General features: G+C 40.6%; 3 protein-coding genes across 5 annotated transcripts in view; 1 reads left to right on the top strand and 2 right to left on the bottom strand.

The window, feature by feature from the left end:
* The window catches only part of mtss1 (MTSS I-BAR domain containing 1), a 70,053-nt gene extending 56,864 nt beyond the window's left edge, over positions 1 to 13,189 (bottom strand). For 2 of the 3 annotated variants that reach the window (XM_069677994.1, XM_069677996.1), the window contains exon 1: positions 11,915 to 12,682. In XM_069677994.1, the coding sequence (XP_069534095.1) occupies positions 11,915 to 11,986 (72 nt within the window). In that variant the 5' untranslated portion in view covers positions 11,987 to 12,682. Of the gene's footprint in view, positions 1 to 11,914; positions 12,683 to 13,127 lie in introns of those variants that run through there. The other variant, XM_069677995.1, reaches the window with a different exon arrangement.
* Positions 13,190 to 16,567: 3,378 nt separating this feature from the next.
* LOC138606211 (E3 ubiquitin-protein ligase TRIM39-like) lies at positions 16,568 to 18,898 on the bottom strand. Its single transcript, XM_069678675.1, has one exon. It carries the CDS (start codon positions 18,683 to 18,685, stop codon positions 17,117 to 17,119), a length of 1,569 nt encoding a protein of 522 aa, XP_069534776.1. The 5' UTR covers positions 18,686 to 18,898; the 3' UTR covers positions 16,568 to 17,116.
* A 3,047-nt stretch (positions 18,899 to 21,945) lies between these two features.
* LOC138606510 (nuclear factor 7, ovary-like) lies at positions 21,946 to 23,848 on the top strand. The gene is made up of 2 exons (XM_069678976.1): positions 21,946 to 22,040; positions 22,151 to 23,848. Exon 2 carries the CDS (start codon positions 22,168 to 22,170, stop codon positions 23,614 to 23,616), a length of 1,449 nt encoding a protein of 482 aa, XP_069535077.1. The 5' UTR covers positions 21,946 to 22,040; positions 22,151 to 22,167; the 3' UTR covers positions 23,617 to 23,848.
* Positions 23,849 to 24,861: the final 1,013 nt, after the last annotated feature.

Raw genomic sequence — 24,861 nt, 5'->3', positions numbered from 1 at the left:
AGTTGCCGTTTCTAATGTTTGGTATAATTGAAAGACAGAAAGTCACCGGCTGCAGAGAGAGACGTAGGAGTGAATACATTAAGAATTCAGAGCTCTACCGTTCATGTCTCTACTCCTTTCTTCTGGTCTCCGTCTTTCTGGCAGAGGAGTCGAGATGACATCATGTTTGCACCACACAAACTGAGGCTGTCTGTCTCTCTATCCATCATCAGGCAGACAGGTTAGCAGCCGAACGACAGACATGGAGCACCAGCGGCAAATTCCTCACAGCTTCTCAAACCAAACCGACCAGACTGTATTCACCGTTTTGTCTGGGCGCTACTGTGGAAAATGTTAACGGTGTAACTTCTGGTGAGGAAGCAGAAGAAGCAACATCGCTCTCTTCAAAGCCACCAGACGGCAGTGACAGAAACCTTAGTTTGACCCTGCAGAACACAGGAGCTGCTGGTCTACCGCCTTAATCGGTTAGGTGAATCCAACAAACCGGACGGGAGTGATTTCAATCTCGTCCAGTTTCTGGTCTCCGCACCAGATCACTCTTCCTCTCTCCAAACATTAACAAGAGTTTTTATGATTAATTCGGCCTGCATTACAGGAAGTAACAGCCTGAAAGAAGCATTTTTTAAACCTGAAAACAGATATATTTTTGGTGGCCAGCACCACAAAAAGGCAACTAATATCTCCAAACAAAATATTGAAATATTTGGAGTATGATGGAGGCCTTTATTGGAATGGATGGAAAGAGCAAGGCTACAGTGATCCCTGGACAAACTAAGACTCATGCCGAGTTTGCTGAGGGGTGAGCTATCTCACATCCCCACTATCTCTGCTGAGTCATGCAAAACAGCAGCCGGGAATCACAAGGTAAACAAAACATAGCAACATGTCGGCGGCCGATGCAACACCATCGCGGCCTGAAACGTGTAAAGTCCGGGAGCATTTCACCCTCGACACTGCAAAGAAAAGATCGCTCGCAGGATTTGTAAAGCGGACCTTGTTGCACGCCGGTGATGAGCGAGCATTTTAAGAGAAGACATTTACATTTTCTGTTCCTCACCTTAAAACCTTCCCCAGAGAACACTTTTTGTTCCTCCTTTTATTTCTCTTGTGTATCAGTAGGAGGCAAATCAGCAGCAAAGTTTATTTAAAGACATATTTTTGAATGAATATTTATCGTCTTTACTGTAAGTGAACACATGATTAAAAGAACCTCCAATTACGTTTAAAGCTGAGAGCTAAATATGAGCCGTTACGTCATTGTGCAATTCATTAAGTGATTAGTGGATTCATCGTTTTAATAATCCATGACTCGTCAACTTTTAAAACAGTCGTTAGTTTCGGCCTAAATCATGAATAACTAAAAAAGGGGGCGGAGGAGCTGCTGAAAGTGCGAGAGACACACAAGACACAATCCAAAGACGTCTGTTTCTGCAGACTCATCAGAACGTTTGTTGAATTGTTCCAGTTCCAGGTGTGAGATCACTGCTCACATCTGGGAAACTGACAGATGAGTAGAATATATTAAGAGTGCTCAGCATTTTGAGATGGTGGCCTCATGTGTCTGTCGTCAATTACTAACAAATCAAGTTGAGTTCAGGTCACTCTCTTGCTGTACTTCACGTCGTTCTCCGAGAGGAAACTGCCGTCAGTGAATTTAGCTTTGTTTCCAATTCCAACTAAAAACGTTTGAATATTTTATGAATGAGTCACAGTGTTTTTAGCGAGCAGTAATGTAGGTTTTTCCTTGTTTTTTCCCTCCCTCTTCTCCATCACTTGTCTTTCTGCCGGAGTTTATGTCCACGTTAGTGTGGAGAAGAGGAAGTAAACTGCAGCTGATCTTCATGAGACTTTTGTTTATTTCTGGTGCTTTGCATATTATTTGTATATCTCTCTCCCTCTCAGTTTGTCTCTTTCGGATTATGCTTCTGCGTCTCTATTAATATAATCTTAAAGATAGTAAAAGCTAAATAGCTCAGATGTGGTGCCTCCTGCGTCTGTGTGTTAGAAAGCCACACCTTCTACAGAACTGCAGTCATCCGCACCGCCTCGTCACCTCCATCTCTCTCTACCTGTCCACTCTTGTTCATCCTTCCCTCCAAACTTTCCGCACGCAGATCCAAGTCTCTCTGGCTGCATCTCACTTAACGAGCTGGATCCTCCAAAGTCTGTGGACTCAACATGTCAGAGTGGATCCGTCTGATCTTTAAAGGCCACTTTTAATAAGTTTAGAATTGCAGCCTTCCTTAACTGAATTTGAAGGGCACAACTGGAAGGTTCTGTACAGGCGTCTGTGTCCAATAATCCACAGAGAGTCCAGGTGCTGGCATGAGCAGACTCTGCTCCGCTAGCTTTGGTAACTCAATGAAAATGAGCCATTCAGGGTTTCTTTTCCTGGTCTTTGCTATAAGTATGACAACACATACCAGGTAACTTAAAACCAGACTTTCCACCAGTTCCACCAAAAGCCAACAACAATCCTGACTTCCATGCACGGGCCGCCACAAATAAATCAATGTATGACAAACACTGAACGAGGAGCACAGACACTGATACCTGCTAATATAATACTAGAATTTCACTCAGAGAAAAAGCAGAAGCACAGACCTCTTGGACGGTCTGTCAGTGCTATTAAACCGCATGTTTGCTACTTGGTATATCTAATGCCTCCGTCACTGACAAACATAAAACTAAACTCTACAAAAGTCTAACTTTATGTGCTAGAAAATGCTTTTATTAAACTGGATTACCCTTAAATTCCATCTAAAACACATCGGCATAGAGTCGTACTTGAATATGTCTTAGAGGAGTATTTGACATGTAGTGACACTGCAAAACTGCTGAACATGGGACCCTTTATGTCACACATTGGTTTGAATATTTGTTACAAGAGGGTTTGTGGTATAGAGATATTTTTTATTCTATACTTCCTTTTTTGTTATTATTTTGTGTCTGTTAAATACTTGATTCTGATTGGTTAACCACAGCATTCCGAGGTCTGCTATTTCTCCATAACAGAGCGTTGCTATGAAGAACAGACTGTTGCTAGGGATGTGGCTCTAATCACACAATCCGGAGGACTAACTGTAATCATATTAATCTGCCCAAAGAAGTCCGGTAAATTTAACGTCGGTCGGTTTACAGAGGGAAAAAAGAAAAGAGACAAAACAGCGGAGAGAAAGCGATAAAGGTTAAAGAAGCTAAAAACTGAAGCAAACATTAAACAGAACACAGTACGGGACACGGCGGTGTTTGAAGATGGTGAATGGAAAAGAAAATGTCAACAGACTCATGACAGTGACGAGAGAAAACCTCAATCCGGTGCTGCACGGAATCCTGCTCTCCCGTTCAACTTGCCTTTCATTTAACGTGATTTAAAACAGCTAGCTTAGCTCATTTTAAAAAGGCTACTGAGTTAACTCTTTATGGTTAGACAAGACCCCTCCACTTCGCGCTGGGGTCCTGAGACGTTAAGTTCAGTGACTGAATTAGCTGAGGTGGCACCTAGCAGACAGCTTGTGCCATCCACAGCCCTAATTATGCATAACTGTAGTTCTTAATATAATTTAAACAGGCGAGTAATTTAACATTTCACCGCCTGTACTCTCAGCCTGTAAACATGTTTAACTTTAATGTAAAGTTGGACAGTTTAACATGAGGTCTATGGGGATTGGCTCACTTTTGGAGGCAGCCTCAAGTGGCCGTTCGAGGAACTGCGGCTTTTGGGCATTTTTGCATTGGCTTTATTTCTCAGCAACCGTTGCTGCTTGGTTTCATCAACGTGGCTTTATCCATGTTTTATGTAATGTCTATGTCTGTAATTTATTCTCTCTTCATCTCTGCTATCACTTCTTTCTCCCCTCCTTCATCTTCTCCTCATGTTCTTCCTTCTGTCTTGCTCCTCCATTTGCCTAATTCTAATCAACACCTTCATTTATCATTCCTTCCACTCCTACCTAGCAGCTCACACCCAGACATGACACAACCTTTATATGTGTGTATTTCTGTAATGTGTTTGTTTACTGCAAGAAAAGTGTGCTCATTCAGTGTGTGTGTGTGTGTGTGTGTGTGTGTGTGTGTGTGTGTGTGTGTGTGTCCACGCCCAGCTTCACCTGAGGCTGCTATTTTCATGTCAGGACTGAGACTTCCTCTGAAATCAACCGCTCCCACACACACACACACACACACACACACACACACACACACACATTAAACTATCAGGAACTATAAAATATCATATCAGTGATGTGACTAAGCCTCGATGACATCACATCACATTATGGCCTGCACTTGTAGGGTGTGTTTGATGTAACTGTGTGCGGGTCAAAACGTGTGGGGAAAGCCTTTATTTTACTCCACACACACACACACACACACACTTTATCTATACATAGAGAGCACTGACTATAAATGACAGTGTGTGCCTTAACCATTGTTTACTATGCTCGTGTGTGTGTGTGTGTGTGTGTGTGTGTGTGTGTGTGTGTGTGTGTGTGTGTGTGTGTGTGTGTGTGTCCATGCAGAAATTGAAAACGGCTGTAACTCCCGGTTGAAAGCTTTTTGCTATTCTACACACACACGCGCTGCTGCCAGCACATTCTCAGTTCACCTTCAGTACACAGTGCAGGATGGGTAACACATGCACACACGCATAAACACACACACACACACTTTATCACTTAATACACTCGGGAGGAAGGAGGGCAGGTCGACGGTTGTTTTGAGCGGAATTTTCCTTTAAAGACAACTTAACGAGGAGAACAAATCCAATACTGAGACACTAATTAAATCCTCGTGAACAGAAGGGGAGGGGGAAACATCGAAGAAGAGAAGAGAGCAAGAGAAGCGATAGAGTGAGAGTAAAGGAGCGTACTGAGCGTGTCAGGACGGAGGGCTGATGAGAGCAGGGATGGAGGAGTGTGGGAGGTCGATGGCTCATAATGTCACCCTGATACAGAAATCAATAAGCTGTCTGCGTCTCTCTCAAGAAGAACTTGAAGGTCCCGTGACACGCGTCAGGGCGGTGCATTTGGTCTAAGCGGTGATGCGTGTCTTCTATCAAACAGGAAGTTGGGACAGGATGTAATGAGGCTGGGTGATAATGCTTAATATTAACGTCTTTAATGGGGGATGATTCAGAAGCTTGAGTAGTTTTGTTTGTCTGTTTGAATCTTGTGTTTCTGCACAGTCACTTGTAGGGCTGGGTATAATTTTTTAAAATTACAGTACTGGTTTCTGGTTTCTTAAGACAATACAGTCCTTAAAGTACATTTGAACCCATTTTTTCTAACTTATCTTAACAGCTACACTTTTTTGTTGCATACCGGCATGTTGAGCTGGAAACGCTCGTCAAACACAAGCAGCAAGTGACCCAATTAAAGAAGGCCTGCAGTGATTTCCTGCAAGAAAACCTTAAAAGTAGTCTATTTTTCTAGATCAGGGTATCGGCAGCCCTAGTTTGCAAATCTCCAGGAGCCGAGTGCACGTGCTGGGTATGAAAAAAAAACAGGTCTCTTCCCTAACGTCAGACTTAGCTACGACCTGATCCCATTCAAATTTACACCGAGTGCACCAAGCCTGACTGACACCGGTCGTAGCTGCGCCCGCTCTTATGATGAGCCTCCACGTGAACATTGAAAAGCAACACACGTCTCCTCTCTCTAACTACTCCCATCATCTACAGAAGATATGGATAACACAAACCAAAAGAAAAGAAAAATACATTTTACGGACAGTTTGCAGAACATAAAAAATGTCTCACGGCAAAACTGAACAACACACGCACAAACAAACAAAAGGACAACTGATCAACGGATTACGGCTGACTCTCTCTCGTTTTAATGCATCTTGTAAAACAACAAGACGCGCTGCCGCTGTGTTTTTCTATTTAGTTTTGTAACGCTTACTTTTACCGTAGATTTAATCTGACTTTTTAAAAAGATAAACACAAACAGGTCTGACTGGTGCACAGGGCTGATTTATATCGGTCGTAACTTTCAGCTCTAAGTCGGACGTAACGTTACACGCAGCTGGTGTACTCGGCTCCAGTGCTACGTCTCCAAGTTTCCCTTTTTCGAATGAATGAAAACAGACGAACACCACCTGCTTGTAGGTAAGAGTAATTTCCTTTCACACAGGCGCAGGACGTATTAGCCAACGCTAGTTAGCCATCAGCTTCTCGGTGCAGACACATTGCCGCAAAACTTCTGTCGCTACTTGCTCTTTGATGTCTGTTTAATGTGTCTGAGCCTCCTGATTTAAACACTGTCAGTCTATATTTAAAGTATTAGGCTGGTTATCTTTCCAAAACTCATGTTACGACAATACTGAGAGCTTTACTGTAAAAGGCTGCTTAGTTAATTGAAAAAAATGACCCATAATCTTCAACAAGCCTTCATGTCTGCACTTTAAACAGTGTGAGCTCCTCACAGGCGTGTTATGATGCCCCGAGGACAGATTTATCTGAGAGGCAACTCTCTACTTAATTAGACATGACTGTGTGTGTGTGTGTGTGTGTGCATGTGTGTGTGTGTGTGTGTGGCAGATGGCAGGAGTGCCCCCGTTGGTTCCCTGCCATGTTGGTAAAGTACCAGGATATGATACCACACGCTCTGAATCACCCACTCTCACACGCACGCCATCGCCCTACCCGTCCCTCTTCCCTGATATCTGACAGCAGCAGTGACTCATGTGTCCTGCTCACGGTTCAAACCACAGGATGTCTGCAAGTTCCATCCCGTTTCATCCAAAATGTTTTAACTGCAGAAACGAAACTCATTTTCTTCAAATCCCTCGTCTTACGGAGATCAAACCGCAGCCTCTAGGGGAACGCACAATCAGCAGAGTGACCCTCCTGTCTGTTTGAATCAGGACTGAGATAAAACAAGAAGGTTTCAGGCTAAAACTTTGATGTCTGTTGTCCTAACATCTGAAGGAATAAGCTCTGATAAAAAAGAATAAGATCTGATTAATTAATAGATGTGTTTCTGAAGACTGCATCATCATCCGTGTTTGATAAATCGCAATCTTTTCAACATAAGACATCAGATACTGCGAGGAAAACACCCTGAAAAACATTTATTCTTATACGGCACGTTCAATTTCTTTAAGAGAATTAGCAGCATTCACCAGATTCCTCATATAGGCTAAAAGGCTAACAAGTATACATAAGAAGTTAGGAACCAAAAGAGTGACAAGAAATATTCATAAAACAGGAAGAAAGAGACACAAACAAAGAGCATCTAACATCATGTCACATTATTCCCTCTTGTCCAGTAGTCACAGTTCAGCTCCGCTTTCATTTCACGTCGTTGGCAGCTGTGCTTTTAATATTTTCATATTGTTTTGGTTCCCTCTTTTAGAGAACTGACACTGTTAGACATTCCCCACTGATTTGTAACAGTTACGTATAAAAGTGTTGAGGTGTGAAACTTGAAAGAGTCGACAGAGGAGGAAAAAAAAAGACAAACTTAATGCACTTTTTTATGTCACTAGATTGATAATTAGGGATGTAAGATACTGGATTTTTTGGAGATATCCGATATGCTGATATTTTCCAACACTTTTTTCCGATATATTAGTATTGAAATCGTGTGCCTAATAGGCACGTTTTTTTTCCACCTAATTGCAGAAAACATCAAGTCTCCGCTGTAGTTGAATTCATATCATGCCTACTCTTCTTGTAGCAGCCAAAAATTCCCATACCGCAGACATCTTGCACCCTTTTTTGCGCTTGATGGAAGAGGCGTTATACAAAAGGTCACGTGTCTGATTACTCACATTTCTGAGCGCACCTGAAGGCAGCAGCCCCCTGAAACACGGCAGTGAGGGAGACGTGCCCGGACTTGTCTACTGCACCTACTACAGAGACATCAGTGGTCGCCGATGGACCCTTTTTACCGTGTATGCGCCCATGAATATGTACGTTAGTTTTGCACTGATGTTTATGTTACTCTCTGTTAGCGTCGGCTTTGGCTGCGAGTTTTTCGGTGTGTGATGTTAAGTCTGGTAAAATGAAGGGAATGTGAGCTAACTGTTAGCTAGTGAAGAGTTGTGAAAGTTGTCTTTTCACTGGCTCAAGTTTCTTGACTTTTTAGTTTTTATTTATATATTGTTGATAACTTTGTGGAGGCAGTGCGCGCGCACACTCGTGCCGAGTTAATGTTGTAGCATTACGTCAAGCTTTTTTAGGGAATCATCGAGCATTTAGGCGGAATTAAAGGGTTGTTTTATCGGTGGAAAATATCAGCAGAAAAATGACATAACAGCCATGTCATTTTCAAGCCTTTATCTGCAGATACCGATAACGTGCCGATAATGTCGTGCATCCTTATTGACAACACATTACTTGCATCCGGATCAGAGATTTTTTCTCACTGTGACATCTGCCTGGAGCTTGTCATGCAGGTTGCTGTGCAGTTTCATTTTCTGTTTAAGCAGGCAGTGTTGGTTAACAGTGAGGACGTTTTCTCACAGGTTAATAAACACCTGTGTAAATCATTGCATCTGACTTTTCACAAGATCACAGATGAGGCTCAACAGCTGTAGAGCACTGTGCTGCATTTTCATGGATTCAAGAAGGCAGTAGAGGGCAAACCGGATGTCCTTTAAGTGGCAGAATCAGGGGGGTAAATTAGGCGATGCTGGCAGAGAAGATCAGCCTAGAAAGACCTAAAAATGAATACTTTAACTCTTCTGTCCTCTGCAGCACACTCTACAATCAGATGTTTTATAGCTCTGTCACACAAGCAGAAAATATGGACGAGAAGAAGCTGATCATTTTGCCTTCATGCCAGTCTGTCAACGGTGGTTATTTCTCCCTGAAAGGTTTGTTTGTCTGCTGTCTGCCTGACTTCATGTGACTGCAGCGATCTTTAACTTCAGATCCTCGGCCATCGTCTTGTCAGTCAGCTGCCTGTTTACTCATCGTCACGTGATCAATGAAATCTGACTCGTGCTCCTCTGTGCTGCAAATCTGCTGCTGTATGGAGCAAACACTTCTATTTGGTAAGTATAGATAACATGCTTAACAGAAGGGTTGTTACTCAATCAGTATTGAGATGTTTTCAGATTTGAGCACATCAGATCATTTCCTCTTAATGTCTCACTGGCACACCTCTGCTCTCATTACATCCTTTGCAGCTGCAATTTTAATTTTCTCTTATAGTTTTGGTTCCTGTTTTTAGACGACTGAAACTGTCAAACTTTTGCCCTCTGATTTCCAACAGTTTGAACATCTTCTACCTGCACCGAGGGACGTTTTTGTGAGTGAAACTCACTCATTTATTTATTTGTTATTTTATTATTTAGATTATTTTTGTCGTTTGTGCTTTTGTTTTGAAAGAACTGGGCAGTTCGGGCACAGAGGAGATGTATGGTTTTTGGCTGACTGCCGGGGTCAGCCCTACACACGGGTCTGTATGTGACTGACTGAGTAACTGACTGACGGTATTTCACAGCCGTAGAGAGAGAGAGAGTTGCGACATCATAGCATAGTGGACCTCCATCGACGCGACTCTGTCTATACGGCTCTGGATACTTTGTTTGGGGAGTAGGCGGGGCTGCTCGTCCGCTGTCCTCACCTACGTCCGCAGCACGCACCTGATTTCAAACACGTTTACATCGGCCTCATAAGGACCGTCCTTGGAACACATTGCCCACAAAAGCGACCAGATGCGGTCAGCCACATAATAGGTTTACACCTAGCCTTGTTCACCAGGATAATGAAGAAGGAGGAGGTGCTGAAATAGTTTCATAAACCAAAAGAACTCATGTACTGATTGGACATTGACATTTTGGGGGGGGGGGGGTTGTTTGGTCTCGTAAGGCAGGACATGATGTAAAAAGTACTCTGCGGTCGGGCCTCACAGGCAGAAGCTCCTGAATCTCTTCATCTCTCCAGTCTGCAGACATCTTTGCTGTCGTGTTGTAAACAATCCTTCTTCTTCAACCTCAGATGTTTTTAATCATCCTGTTCTCTTCTTGTTTCACACCGGTCACATGATATAAACATCATCACCTGGCCCACTCGCTCACAGTGAATGTTCCTTTTACCTGCGTTCACACATCTCCTGAAAATGTCCCCACATTGTCTGGGTGGGCTGCATGTGTGAACACAAACAGCCCAATTTCTCACCCCGACTTCTTGCGGACATTTGACCAGGAGGCTGGCAGGAAAAGTCTGCAGAAAGTCAGGGTGAAAAATGTGGCTGTTTATGTTCACACATGCAGCCCACCCGGACAATGTGGGGACATTTTCAGGAGTGCGGTGCATGAGTAAAAGGGGCTGATGTTTGCACAGATTCTAGTAGAAAATAGGTAAAACTGCCCAGTTAAAGTAATTGCAGTGGTCAACTCTATATCTCAACCAACACCAGAACCCTTTCCTGCCTATTTTGGACAAAAAAAAAGATGCATTCAGGGCCAACTGGAAAAATAGAGGCTGCTAACGATGAACATCTGAGAGCAGTGAAACAGACAGACGGGCAGACAGACAGGCAGCAAAGGGCAGCCTGCTTAACAAACATCAAAGAGCACACACACAGCTGGTAAAATCCACCCCCATCCAGCCCTGTTACCCTCTCCATGGCCCACTTCCAGATTTAACCTCGACTCATTCATTACCCAATCAACATCAGCAGCACTCACATCATATTTCAAGGCTTATAAAGAATCTCAAGCTCACTCCTTCAGACCTGACACTCTTCATGTTAAACGCAGCAGAGGTGTTAGCTTTATTGTAGCATTTCAGCACTTTGTGAGTCAATCGGAACAGGAAGTACGGGGTCGTGTCAGCCATGTGTTGAAGGTAGAAATGTTAATACGGATATTATAATCAATCAGCGCCAAGTCACGCCTTCATTTCTATTTATTCAAGTGGCTCAGGATCATGATAGCACGGTGTGGAGCACAAATAAGACAAATATAGTTACAAAACGAAAGCAAACGTGGCTAAATTACAACTTCAACAAAGGGAGGACGTTCTTCAGAAAGGCAGAAATAAGCAATAACTTTGACCTCTGATTGTAGGTTTATTTTTTCCAATAAATCTATTTTTTATTTCCATTTTAATTCCCAGATGTACTTCAGAAATTTAAAGTGTCGTTTTTCCAATATAACAGTGGTATCTACACATGTCGCATCACATGTGCAACATCACTGATGTCTGACTTTTCAAGAGATCTAGGGTTATATCTACAGGTAAATCAAATTTGGAGGCTGGAGGCTTGCTTATGCAGTTCCTTATGGCAATCTAAAATAAACCATTATAACTCATAATTACAGCAGGATAATTATAACTGTGGACTATCTCAAGGTTTTATCAGTTACATTAAGTAAATACTCATATTGTCTTTTGCTTCCTTTATCCCTTCTTTCATAGCAGACATAACAATTGTCATCCGGATACTCAGATTGAACACCATAAACAAATACACATTCATTACTACATTTAATACCTGCTTTGTACCAAAATAGAAGTCTAGTCTGGTCCCTACTGACTGAGTCAAACGCTTCACTGCATTCAATAAAAAAGCAAAACAGACTTTTCTTCTTAATACAAGTCCAAGATATGTTTCAGGAATAACACCTTCTATATCTCCTGCCTCATCAGACAGACATATTTCATTTGCATTAACTCAAATACATTTAAATACTACTGGAAGCTGCATTGCCAGCGCCCACTATGTTTAGTATACAACTTTTACAGGAGAAAGAGAAACTAATACTCTATTAAATACTCTATGGAAAGAGGTGACTGTGAGATACAAGTGTTGAAAAGTAGGAAAAAATAAGAAGATACTCTGAAAATGCATTGTAGAGTTTAGTTTTTTCAATGAGAAAGGAATAAATAACACGTGGAAAATACGCTGGGATGATCTGGAGGGAATATAAAAGTTAGTTTAATTGGATTTTTTACCTTCATGTCGTTCATGATGAGCTGGAAGAGCCCTCCCAAGGCGCTGCATTCCTTCTCTATACCCGCATCCATTTTTCCACAGGCTCGGAAAAATCCTCAACTTCCCAAACTTTTTACCTCCCTCCTCCTGCAAAGAAAAAACTTCCAGCCAAGTTTTGAAATACTCCAACAGAAGAATCAATAGAGCCCTTTTTTATTTATTCAATAAAGGGGAGAGTTACAACACCCCGAGGGCAAAGTCCACCTTTCAAAAAAAAGGCAAAAACAGCAGTGGAAAAAGAGGAAAAAAACGCTCACAGGAGTAAAATCCAGGTCGAGAGAAGCCGATAGACTCTAGTTAGGCTTTAGTCAGCCGATGCTACCAGCCGGCCAACTTGATAAACCTCCGAAAAAACACCGCATCATGACTGAATCATAGAGCAGGCTGTCTGGAAAATGTCTGACAGTCTTTTTTAAGTTTAGCCCTGGCCGGTTGGAGTCCCGTGTAGAGGGAAAACACAGCTAACCGCAGCTAGCTAACTCGGAGAGCTAGGTTAGCGTTAACTCCGCTAGCAACCTGTGACTGTGTGTGTGGCTGTGTGTGTATGTGTGTTTGCTCTCCAAACGACAACACACACAGTCCGCGATTACTCAGGTCGCCTAAAAAGATCAATACGGTTCTTATCTGATGTCCAGCTCCAGTTAAAATCCCCACTAGTCTGCTTTTCCCGAAGCGTATCCGACTGTTTTCACGTTGTTTTCTTGAGAGTTTTGACGATAGAGCCAGCCGTTTTCCTCCGGTTACTCCAATGGGAGTCCTAACCTGAAGTGAATGATGCTGCGTTCACGTGCTCCTCGGATGGCCCGAAATCCCCCCGAGTTGGGAAGTCCTTCTTCCGACTCTGGTGTGTTCACGACTTTTAAGTCATAATATTGAAACAACATAGGCGCTACAAATAAAATCTTTTGTATTTTATTCCTCAAAACGAATCTAGGTCGCTCTACGTGGTCAGCAACCAATTATTATAAATTAATATCATATTACCAATTACATATTGTGCAGATATTGATATTTAATACGTGATTTAAGAGAGTTTATTGACAATTTAGCCAGCATTTATTTTGGTCCGCAATTTTTACGTTATATGATTTAATATCTGTCAACTCGGAAAGTCAGGCAGCAAAAATTTCTCCGACTTTCTGAGTTATCGTTTAGTCATGAGTGAGCACTCACGTGAATTATTCCCCGTATGATTCTCCTTTTTCCGATTATTCCAATATCACATGAATGCTGAGTGATTGTAAACCCGAGCACTGCTAGAAGCTAGCCATCGTGACGTTTCCGTTTGTGCCAAGAGTTTCACAATAAAAGCCTTTAATCAAACAATCAAAATGTGATTAACTCCTTTCATACAGGATATTGCCAGTCGGCAAGCAAATAATCGAGACAAATATAAACGCCAACAGATACAAGAAGAAAAAAACATTGAATGAATATATCTAATTAATATTAAATTCATAATTCATAAAATAACTATAAAGTTATCATTTATTTAATTACAAGTTCTGTATTTCTTAGTTATTTTTGCATGACAAATACAAAACTTACAAAAAATAAAATTACACAAGCAGGAATGAAAATCTTCAACATAGTATATTGATCAGTTAAATACAATATATGTGTAGATTAGAATACAAATAAAATATTATAATAAAAATAAGTAAAACTATGGTACACTTGTGTACAGTTAGGATAAAATGATTAAACTGTAATGTAGACAATAAGGGCAATAAGAACAATACACAGGATTAAGACAATAAAAATAATGAATGACAGTAAAATATGACTCAGACATTTTAAAAGAGCTTTATAAACATTTCAAATTCACCAAAGGAAAATGCTGTTAAAATATGTGAAACATTTAAAAACAGTTTGTTACTATATCTGCAAAGATTTTAGAGATAGAAAAGCTTAGGAACTGTAAAGACTACCAAATTACACGACATATCAAACTATGACTTCACTGAACAGCTGTTGTGAAAAGTGATAAAAAAAACTTTGAAGTAAGTGTCTGGTTATAAATATATATCTGTACTCAAATATCTACAGTGTTAACAAATTAACAATAAAGAAATAAAATAAAATAATCTAAAGTTTCTTGGTAGATAATAAATGTAATAAATGCACTTTGCTGCATTTTTTTGTGCAGACAAGTAGTGCTATTATATTGTGTCTATTTGTTTGTCTGTTTTTCTGATAAGCATCTTACTACTAAGCAGCTACTTCAAAAACGAAATGTTTTGTTGATATGCCCTGATAAAAGTGTTTTGTTTAGGTTATGTTCTACTGTTCAATTTTTCTTTTAATTGGTTGAAATATTTATAAATTCCCTTTGTTGAAGTAGCAACAAAATATATGTATGAGCTTAAATCATTGAGAACCAAAAAAAAAACCTTTTCAATATATACTTGAGCCTTTAATTTGAAGGCCGTTTAGTTTCCTGTCGACGTTGAGTTCCGCTAACTTGACGTTGCTGCGTGTCTGTAGATGAAGGAGGTCCAGCAGGGCGGAGCAACAGAGAGCAAAGAGAAAGATTTGGTGTAAAAGAGGAACATATTGTGACTTTATTGAAACTTTATAGAAACTTTATTAACGCACACAAGAGAAAACACACTTGTCAAAGCAAAATATATACAAACGTAATACCTAACTGCATTTTCAGCCATCAAATAAATATAAAAAGTGGTAGCATAAATACAAAATAAGCAGATAGTTAATTTTTCTTTAGATATAGACCGACACCATTACATTTTACCAGTTTTAAGAGTGAATTTTAATTATTTGATGTAATTGAGAGATTTATATAAAACACTTATACTCCTGTGTTTGCTGTATATATACATATCCATAGTGTAAATACTGCATTCCTATTATAGGCCTACCTGCAGTTATAGCTCCTGCCGCAATTCATTGTGTTTTCAGTATCTGTACTCTGTACAATAAAGTAAAACTAAGTCTAATGTTTCATATTGTTTGATTTTGGTTGAAGACTATCGGTTTTGTTATTCTATATTTTGTCTTTACTTGGAAGAACACCAGCATAATCCAGTGGGAGCAGCAGGAAACCACTGATACATAACCTCATAATGAAAAACAATATATACAGAATTTTGCTCTTATATCTATATTATTGTTTATCAAACACCGTGGCTGTTCATACCCACCTTACATCTACAATTACATAGCAACCAGCCCATAATAAACACACGTTAGCACTCTGTGTGTGTGATGGTGTATTTTACTGATTCACCCGGCAACAAGCTGAGTCACATCTCCTACAGCCTCCCTTCCAGTCTCGTCACCATGGCAGCAACCATGCCAGTGTGTGTGTGTGAGTGTGTGTGTGTGTGTGTGTGTGTGTGTGTGTGTGTGTGTGTGCGTGCATGGAGACCAAAGTGTTCCTGTAGAATGACATGACAAAAATAAAATACAATAAGGATAATTAAGCCTTATTATTGTTCTATTTTTAAACTGGGATCTGGTTCAGTCAGTGATTGGCTTGGATATCCATTTAAGAAACATAATTAGTCACTGTTTCAACACAAACACACTGACAGTGTAATGTACTGACAGTAAAAGAAGGTGAGCAGGAAAAAACACACAATTTTAATCAATACAAATCACATCACAGCTCTTCACTGTAGGTGAGCTGGACTTTTATTTTGGTAAACTGCTGAAACCCCCCCACATGTCATTTCCTGTTAACCTGCACACAGCATTAGAAGATCCACTAAAGCCCCTTTCAGGTAGAGCCAAGGAGTTACCTGTCATAATGTTACTTTTCACTTCCTGTCACAGCAGCACCAAAGTAAAAGACGGCCCTCACCCTGAACGTGTTAATTGTATCAGGATGTTTATGCAGAATTAAAATGGAAAATTCTATAAGAGGAAATGAAAACATGAAAGTTTTTACCTGTTTGATGAATTTAAACTTTACATTCTGGACATTTTCAGAGATGTTATTATCAGCCTTTACTTACTAGTTATCTCTCTAACTCTCTTATGCATTATTATTGTGTTAAACTTGTATTATTAGGAGATGTGAAGGATAAGTTTAGTTCCATTTTGTACTTTAATAATTCATTTATTCTTATTCTAACTTTGGTGTTTCCACATCAACATTTTTAGTCATGAAATGATTTTTCTTTTGCAGCTGATCCTCTGTTACGGGGGGGAGAAAATCCAGCTACAGAGGCCTTTAGTATTAATTTATTTTCAACAAGAAAGACGCTTAAAGCAGGAACTATCATTGTGCTTTCTTTAGTTTACTGTTTAGGCCTTAAACTCTGTTTTTAGGACTCTTGTGTGCTAATATTCAGATGGCTTTAGTACCTGTTGATGTCTTATTTTTCCTGTTTCCCGAACACCTGACAGCAGATATTTTTAAACTGTAATTACAGTAATTGAGCGTGTGTGTGTGTGTGTGTGTGTCACACATTGGGACCAGATTAACACAGCATTAGAGAAATTAAGACTGACTTTCAGAGATTAAAGCCCAAATACTGTAATAACTGTTTATTCCATTAGAACGACAGTGACACCTGCTGGCCAGAGGCGACAACTGCAGGGTGAGTTCATTCATACAGAAAAATTCATACAAAAAGGTGTTTTAAAGTGTTTATGATAACATATAAAAACAATACCAAACAAATACAATAGAATATGAGACCATTCATAAAAAGAGGAATACATATGATGATTAAAAATAGTTGAAATACAGTAGACAAGTAACATCATTAGAAGTGCAAAAGTTTAGGTTTCATGTTCTTACAACAAGAGGAGGTGGAGGCGTGTCCATTTTTACACAAAGAGTCATTGATTGCATTGAATTTAGTCTACATTAACAAAAATAAGCTCTAACGCAGCCTTCACTGTATGTTTTTTTAACAGAGGTTATACAGGATGAGAAGTATACGTATATGTTATCAGAACATCTAACGTAAACCACAGCAGTTGGTGACACTATGTTCTTTTGTTATCCTAATCATATTAAGTTATAAAGACTGTAATGAATCATAAAAACATAACATCATTAGTATCAGAGTCAGTAAGACAGACATGCTCCCTGAAATGTCTGGGTCTTTAAAAGGTCAACACTGATAAAGTTCATTTAAAACACGTAACGGGACATTAAAACACGGATATGAGGCGAAATAACTTTTTCAAAGCCAATAATAATCAAGACCGACCTCGCTTTCAGCATAATAACTGCCATTAACAAAGGCCTGGGCATCTTGTTCACTTTCATCGTTAAAGTCAAGAATGTAAGCGCCATCCTCATCATTAGAAACATCATCACTATTATCAGTAACGGCAGAGCTTTCCTCCTCATTAGCGCCATCATTCTCCTCATAATCCACTGGTAATATCTTCAGTGCGTGTGTGTTCCCAGCAGTAATAAGAGGAAACAGCTTCTCAGTGAAAGTGTGTGTGAAGGTGTGTATGTGTGTGTTAGTATCAGGATCAAAGAAAAACAGCTGTCCTCCATCCCAGTCCACAGTCACTCGGATCCTCTGGAGCTTCTTCTGCACCGGAACAACAGTGGCAGGATTCAGCGGGGAGATTTTTAGGTATTTATCTCCACGAAACGCTACAGTCCATAATCCAGATGTTATGTCCGTGTGTCCTCTCCTTTGGAACGACTCTGCTGCAACACCCACAAACCAGAGAGGACTGTCTCCAACCTCTACGTTCCAGCTGTGAGTCCCCGACTCAAAGCCCTCAGAGCCCAGGACGAAGTTATGATAGTCAAACCTCTCAGGATTATCTGGAAGCTTCTGCCTCGTTCCACACCTCACACTGGTCAGATCTTTACTCAAGACGAGGTGTGGATGAGCAGAGTTTGGATCCAGAATCACAGGAGTGAAGGAGACCACGGCACTCATCTTGTTCCAGATGTTGTAGCTCAGGTTGCCCAGGTGTTTGACCTCGTCTATCAGAGCTCCCGAGACCAGCTCTGGATCCTCCAGCAGGGGGCGCTGGACTCTATTCACTGAAGCCTTGTAGTTCTGTAGAAATGAGACATCTTCAGCACTCAGCTCCTCCTCTGTGGCTCTGATTGTGTCTAAAAGAGCCGCTATCTCTCTGTTCAGAGCCTCAATCTTCTCCTTCATCACCCGACTCTTCTGCTTCTCTTCCTCCCTCAGAGCAGAGATCCTGGCCTCCTCTTCCTCTCGTAGAAACTGGTGAAGCCTCTGAAACTGCTCCTTAATCTTACTCTCTGTGCGTCGGGCCTGGACTTTAATGTGTCCTGCTGTTTCATCACAGTTTCCTTTAACTTCTTTGAAGATCTTCAGTTTATCCTGTACAGGCTTCAGAGCTTTCTGTAGCTCCTCTCTGTGATCCTGTGCAGCTTCATCGATGGGTCTGAATCTGTGGTTGTTGTGTGTCTTCGAATCTCGACAGACGACACACACCGGCTCTTGATGGTCCAGACAGAAGAGTTTGAGTTTCTCGGAGTGCAGATTGCAGAGAGCCTCAGACTCATCTGAAGCTTGTCGATCTCTCTCCAGTAAAAAGGTCTCGCAGAGGTTTTTTAATACCAAGTTAGAGGGCGGATTTCTCTTTCTAGATTCACTCTTACAAACAGGACACTGCCGAATTTGTTTCCTTCTCCACCATTTCTTCAGACAGACTTCACAGAAGCTGTGACTGCATGGTAGAACAACAGGGTTTCTAAATATGTCGACACAGACAGCACAGGTGAGATCACTCTCTAACCGAGAAGCCATTTTGTCTTTGAATGTCTCTGAGCACACAAGGCAGTAAAGTGAAAGTAAAGACACTTACTTCACTATAGAGTTATGTAAGAGTTGGTTGCCTGTAAACTCATATTCCCTTGCTGAAGTGTTATTCCAGTTCTCTCTCATGTATCTGTCCGTCTGTGGATTTTGTCTCCAAGTGACAGTGACTGTCTCCCTGCCCGTGTTTGGGTCTCTTCTCAGTAAAAGTAAACTTATGCTTCCTGTCTCGAGCTCTTGCGTTCTCCTTTATCTTCTCTCAGTTGAACTGGTGGCTTGCAGACACTTTAAGGGTGCATACTGCCACCTAGTGTAGAGGAGTCTCCAGCATGCAATTCTCAAATGAAAACTGTGTCTCTCTGGATTAGTGCTCTCTCTCCTTCAAACACCAGAGCCCAGTTGTTGAAAACATTCAATCTGTACCACAAGGATCTGGATTTGGAAATACACACCTTCCTTTTGTACTGGTTTTTCAAAGTAAATTTGGATTGGATCAACAGACTTTTTAAGGTTACCAAATCCAGATTACCATTAATGTGACTACATACTTCCACTACAACGTCCACACATAAAGAAATCTCCTCACAGTTGCTTCCAATTAAAAATGTTGTGTTTGATTTTATATGCTCCCCTCTGCTGGGCTCAGGGTAATCCTTATGTTTTGGACCACAGTTATCCCAATCCTACTCAAAAGGTTTGAACTAAATGAACTGGAAGTTTTACAATCTGGTTTACAATTACAATCTGATAGTTGTAACCCGATTAGATTACTTTTGAACAAGTGGACCAGGCATCCCAACCATGTTTAGTTCTTCTATTCCCTTAGAGTTTATTCTGCAACGTTTGTCTTTCTGCTCACGTGGTACAGAGCAACAAAACATGTTCAAAATTTCACATTTTGTTTCAGCTCCCTTTTTCTTTTGGGCTGTAACAATTTCTTCCCCTCCTTGTAGCACTTTGCTCTGACAGACTTTTGCGTTTTACGATATTAGCAACCTCATTTAGCTTCAGTTATTTTAATAGTAAAGCTAAAAGGCCTTCTCGTTTACTGTCGACAACTCATGTGCTAGTACCCAACAGATTTACAAATCTATACCACAAGTAATGGGAAATACGTCTCTCTCCGGAAGCCTGATCTATTGGCTTTTTTGATATCTTTGGAGGGCAATGTCGTCTAAATTTCACAAACGAAAAAGACCATGTGTGCTGAAAATCTGGATGGGCATTGGGCCGTATTTCATGCTAAAACTACATATTTGATAACCCATTAGGTACTGTAAGATAACAGCTAATGTTAGCATTCAACCACTTCTGAGCTAACATTACTGTAAGCTAACAAGTGTGTGAATGCTAACATTAGAAATCCTAGCTAACATAACTGTAAGCAAGGAATGTATGCCTTTTCCATATCCTATTGCGTAACACTAACAGTAGCATTAGCTAGGACGTGACGGAATGCTAGTATTAGCTTATGATTAGATTTAGATTTATGGTCACATTTCAGCAGACAAACATGGAAAGGAAACAAACTAAAAAGACAGTGTGTAGGTTACTGAAATCTGAGGGGCAATAGAGCCATATTTCATGCAAGAAAGTGTATTTATAACCCTTTAGAAAGCTACCGTAGGACAACAGCCACTGTAAGCATTTAACCACGTCTGAGCTAACATTACTGTTAGCTAACAAGTGGCTGAATTCAATCCTAGCTAACATTATTGTTAGCAAATGATTGAACAACATATTTATAACCGCTAACAACAGTTAGCATTAAACAATTTCCTAGCTAATATTACAGTTAGCTAGGAAACATTACATTACAGTTAACATGAAATGGATCCACCTTTCCATATCATATTGTGCCAAACTGTCTAAGTGAAATGTTAGCTATGAAGTAGCTGAAATGCTAACATTAGCAATCCTAGCTAACATGACTAGCAAGGAATTTGTGCCTTCTTCATGTAGTAGCCTATTGTGTAACTCTATCAAACAGTTATCTAGGGAGTGGCTTAATGCTAGCTTTAGTTGTTGTCTTGATTTAAATTTGTGGTCATATTTCTAAAAGTCACAATAAAGGAAAGAAAAGAAAGTTTAGTAAAAAGAAAATATCCATTTGTCGACCGAGTCTAGTTTCCTGTTTCATTTAAACTTCATCTTTAGACACAAAAATAAGAACCCAAGAGATTAAATCCACCAGCATCGACGGCAAAAATCAACATGGATGAATTAATAGAGTGAGTTATTTCAATTTTATAACATTGTGACTATAAACTATATATATATATATATATATATATACACAGAGATGTGGACTCGAGTCACTGATTTGATGACTTGCGACTTGACTTGACAAAAAATTATGACTATGACTTGCAAGTTAATGACTTGAGACTTGACTTGAGGCATGATGACTCGGATGACTTGCGTGTGTTCATAAGTTTGAATGTTAGCTGTTAAATATAAAATGATCAAATTCAATGTGGTCAAGTTTCTGTCTAACTACCAAGTATGTACGCAGGGCAAACTGGGAATCATGATTGGCTGACTCAAAAAGCTTCCCGGTATGTGATTGTCATGACTGGATGACTGGCTGTCAGTCAAACTCCTCCTTATGGCAACACGCAGCATCAAAGCCCCCCGCTACCTCATCAGTCGTACTCGTTACTACTCAATGCTGTCTCAGACCATTACCATGACAGATACAATTCATTGTCATACTTTTTGAACAGCTAATAATACCTTGCCTTTCTTTTATAAAGACCCGATACTACAGGTAAGAGTGCTGGATCTTGGGTGGAAAAAAAGGGACTTGACTCGGGACTTGACTTGACTAAGGACTCAACTTGACTTGACATAACCTGTGACTTGACTTGACTTGACTTGCCCTGGAAGAAATGACTCGGGACTTGCTTGAGACCTGGACCAAATGACTTGAGACTTACTTGGGACTTGAGCAAAGATGACTTGGTCACAACACTGTATATATATATATATATATATATATATATGTGTGTGTGTGTTTCCAAAACCAGTCTGTACCTCAGCTTTTCCTCCTTTAAAACACTTTGTTTTCTAAATCTAAATTGATTAAGGAGCCTTTTTACAGTCAGTCTGCCTTCAGTGTCTGATAAGCAAAAAAAGATAGACAGAATAAAGTACACTATCAAAGCTCCACCTCTCAGCTGACTCATTTGAGACCCAACCAGGAAACAGGAAGCAGTTTGACATTTTTAAGGAGAGAAAATGATAAACGGACGATGACAAGCACAATAGTCCAAACTTACAACTTCTAATGAGAGAGAGGACCGAGAACTACAACTTCCTGAGGCCCTACCTCGACATACTTCATGTGAGTTTAACTTTTAAAAATTCTACTCAAAGTGAAAGTAACTTTTAGTTCAGAGGGAAGGCACGTGGTAAATGATTAATGTCTGTGCTTTCAACCTGTCATGTTTCCAGATTCACTCAGATACAAAATGGCTTCCCTGTCAGAGGAGGATCTCTCCTGTCCGATCTGCCAGGACGTCTTTAGAGATCCTGTCGTTATTCCGTGCAGCCACAGCTTCTGTAAAGACTGTCTGCAGAGCTGGTGGACTACAAAACAAATACTAGAGTGTCCTGTTTGTAAGAAACTATCATCAAAGAGGGTTAAACCACTCATTAGCTTGGTGTTAAAGAACCTGTGTGAGGCCTTTTTACTGGAGAGAGATCAGACAGCTTCAGTAGAGTCTGAACTCTACTGTCTGGACCATCAGCAGCCAGTTTGTGTCGTCAGCAGAGACGCAAAAATACACAAAAACAGCAGATTTGTCTCCATCGATGAAGCTGCAAAGGATCGCAGAGAGGAGCTACAGAAAGCTCTGAAGCCTTTACAGGATAAACTGAAGCTCTTTGAACAAGTTAAATGGAACTGTGATGAAACAGCAGAATACATTAAAGTCCAGGCAAGACGCACAGAGAGCCAGATTAAAGAGCAGTTTAAGAAGCTTCGCCAGTTTCTACAAGAGCAAGAGGAGGCCAGGATCTCTGCTCTGAGGGAGGAAGAGGAGCAGAAGAGTCAGATGATGAAGGAGAAGATTGAGGCTCTGATCAGAGAGATAGCAGCTCTTTCAGACACAATCAGAGCCGCAGAGGAGGAACTGAGAGCTGAAGACGTCACATTTCTGCAGAACTACAAGGCTGCAGTGAAAAGAGTCCAGCAGCGCCCCCTGCTGGAGGATCCAGAGCTGGTCTCAGGAGCTCTGATAGACGAGGTCAAACACCAGGGCAACCTGAGCTACAACATCTGGAACCAGATGAAGGAGATGGTCCCCTACACTCCTGTGATTCTGGATCCAAACTCCGCTCATCCAGAACTCCTCCTCTCTGAAGATCTGACCAGTGTGACACTTGGAACGACGCAGAAGCTTCCGGATAATCCTGAGAGGTTTGACTGTTATCGTATCGTCCTGGGCTCTGAGGGCTTTGACTCAGGGACCCACAGCTGGGACGTTGAGGTCGGAGACAACACTCACTGGATTCTGGGTGTTGCAACGGAGTCGTTCCAAAGGAAAGGAGACACAGGATTACAATGTGGATTGTGGGGAATGAGGCTCTTTAAAGGTGAATACACGGCCTGCTCACTGCCGGGTCCATACACTGTTGTCATAGTGAGGAAGCTCCAGAGGATCAGAGTTAAACTGGACTGGGACGGAGGAAAACTCTCGTTCTTCGATCCTGATACAAACACACACATACACACCATCACACACACTTTCACTGAGAGGTTGTTTCCAGTCATTACTACTGGGGACACACTCCCACTGAAGATATTACCAGTGGTCTGCGATGGGAATGATGGAGATGCGGTTTACGAGGACGATGGCAGCGACATCCTTGATTGTGTTTCCATGTATCAGCAACTCATAAATAGTTACTGGTATTAGAGTGAGGCCGAATTCAACAGCAATATCATTCAAATAATGTTATTAAAGTAATTTTTTAAAAATGCTGCAACTCTGAAAAGATAAATGAGAGTCTAAATGTTTATTATTCATGTTTAAAATAGTTAACAAGAAGTCAAACTTTGACCAACCTTTGAAAAGTCACATAATTTTATACAATACTTTAAACAGAGTAGGAGCAATTTCATGTAAAAACGCACATCCTTATGGAGAGCCAGTGTTCAATTTTAAATAAATAAACAAGAAATTATTAACTATTTGATTCATATTTGCATGGTTAATGTTGAGAAAAATATATAATATAACCGTGAAAGTGTAAAACAATCCAATACATGTTAAAATCTTCTAATATTCATTTCACTGAAAGAGTTCATTTATAAATGTATTTTTCCAACCTGTGTTTTTGATATAACATACTCATATTTTTACATCATGATACTGATATTATATCGATCATATGGTCGGCTTGTCGCTGGTTAAGACTGAACATACAGCTGGTCAATTAAGCTTTTAGTTGTTTGCATGTAAGGCACACAGGAGGAGGCTCACAGGGGGCAAATTTCCAGCCAGCATGCAGCCCCCATGAGGTTGGATATAACTGATAAAATCTTTTTTTTTCTGACTTGCTGATTATTGCCATTATAACATAATTGAAAGCACCCTAAATCACTGGAAAAGCAGTACCATGGTGAAAATCAAAGTGTAAACTTGGTTAAAATGTCTTCAATATTTAACCTTTGAAGGTGTTAAAACATAAAGAAAAGATTGCCGTACAAACTAAATATACAGTGAATGTATAAAATATCATTGATCCATCCATCCATTATCTACACTGCTGATCCTGGACTGATCACCAGTCAATCACAGGGCTGACACACAGAGACAGACAACCTTTCCATCACACTTACAGGCAATTTTAGAGTCACCAATGAACCTAACGAGCATGTCTTCGGACTGTGGGAGGAAGCCAGAGTACCCGGAGGGAACCCACGCACGCACGGGGAGAACATGCAAACTCCACACAGAAAGGCCCTGGGGTGAATTAGGAACCTTCTAGCTGTGAGGCGACAGCGCTAACCACTGCACCACTGTGCAGCCCCTAAATAAGAGCAGTGCAAATCCCAAATACACCTATACCAAAAATGTAGACAGTCTAATGGTATAGATCATAGATATGCATGAACTGTTGCACATAGATATTTATGTAGTATATCAAATCTTAAATAT

Source organism: Semicossyphus pulcher, unplaced genomic scaffold (genome assembly GCF_022749685.1).
Source record: "Semicossyphus pulcher isolate SPU_LCO1_2020_fin unplaced genomic scaffold, fSemPul1.0.p SCAF_3, whole genome shotgun sequence".
NCBI lineage: Eukaryota > Metazoa > Chordata > Actinopteri > Labriformes > Labridae > Semicossyphus > Semicossyphus pulcher.
Note: the sequence above shows the minus strand (reverse complement) of the source record. Positions and strands in the feature narration are given on the sequence as shown.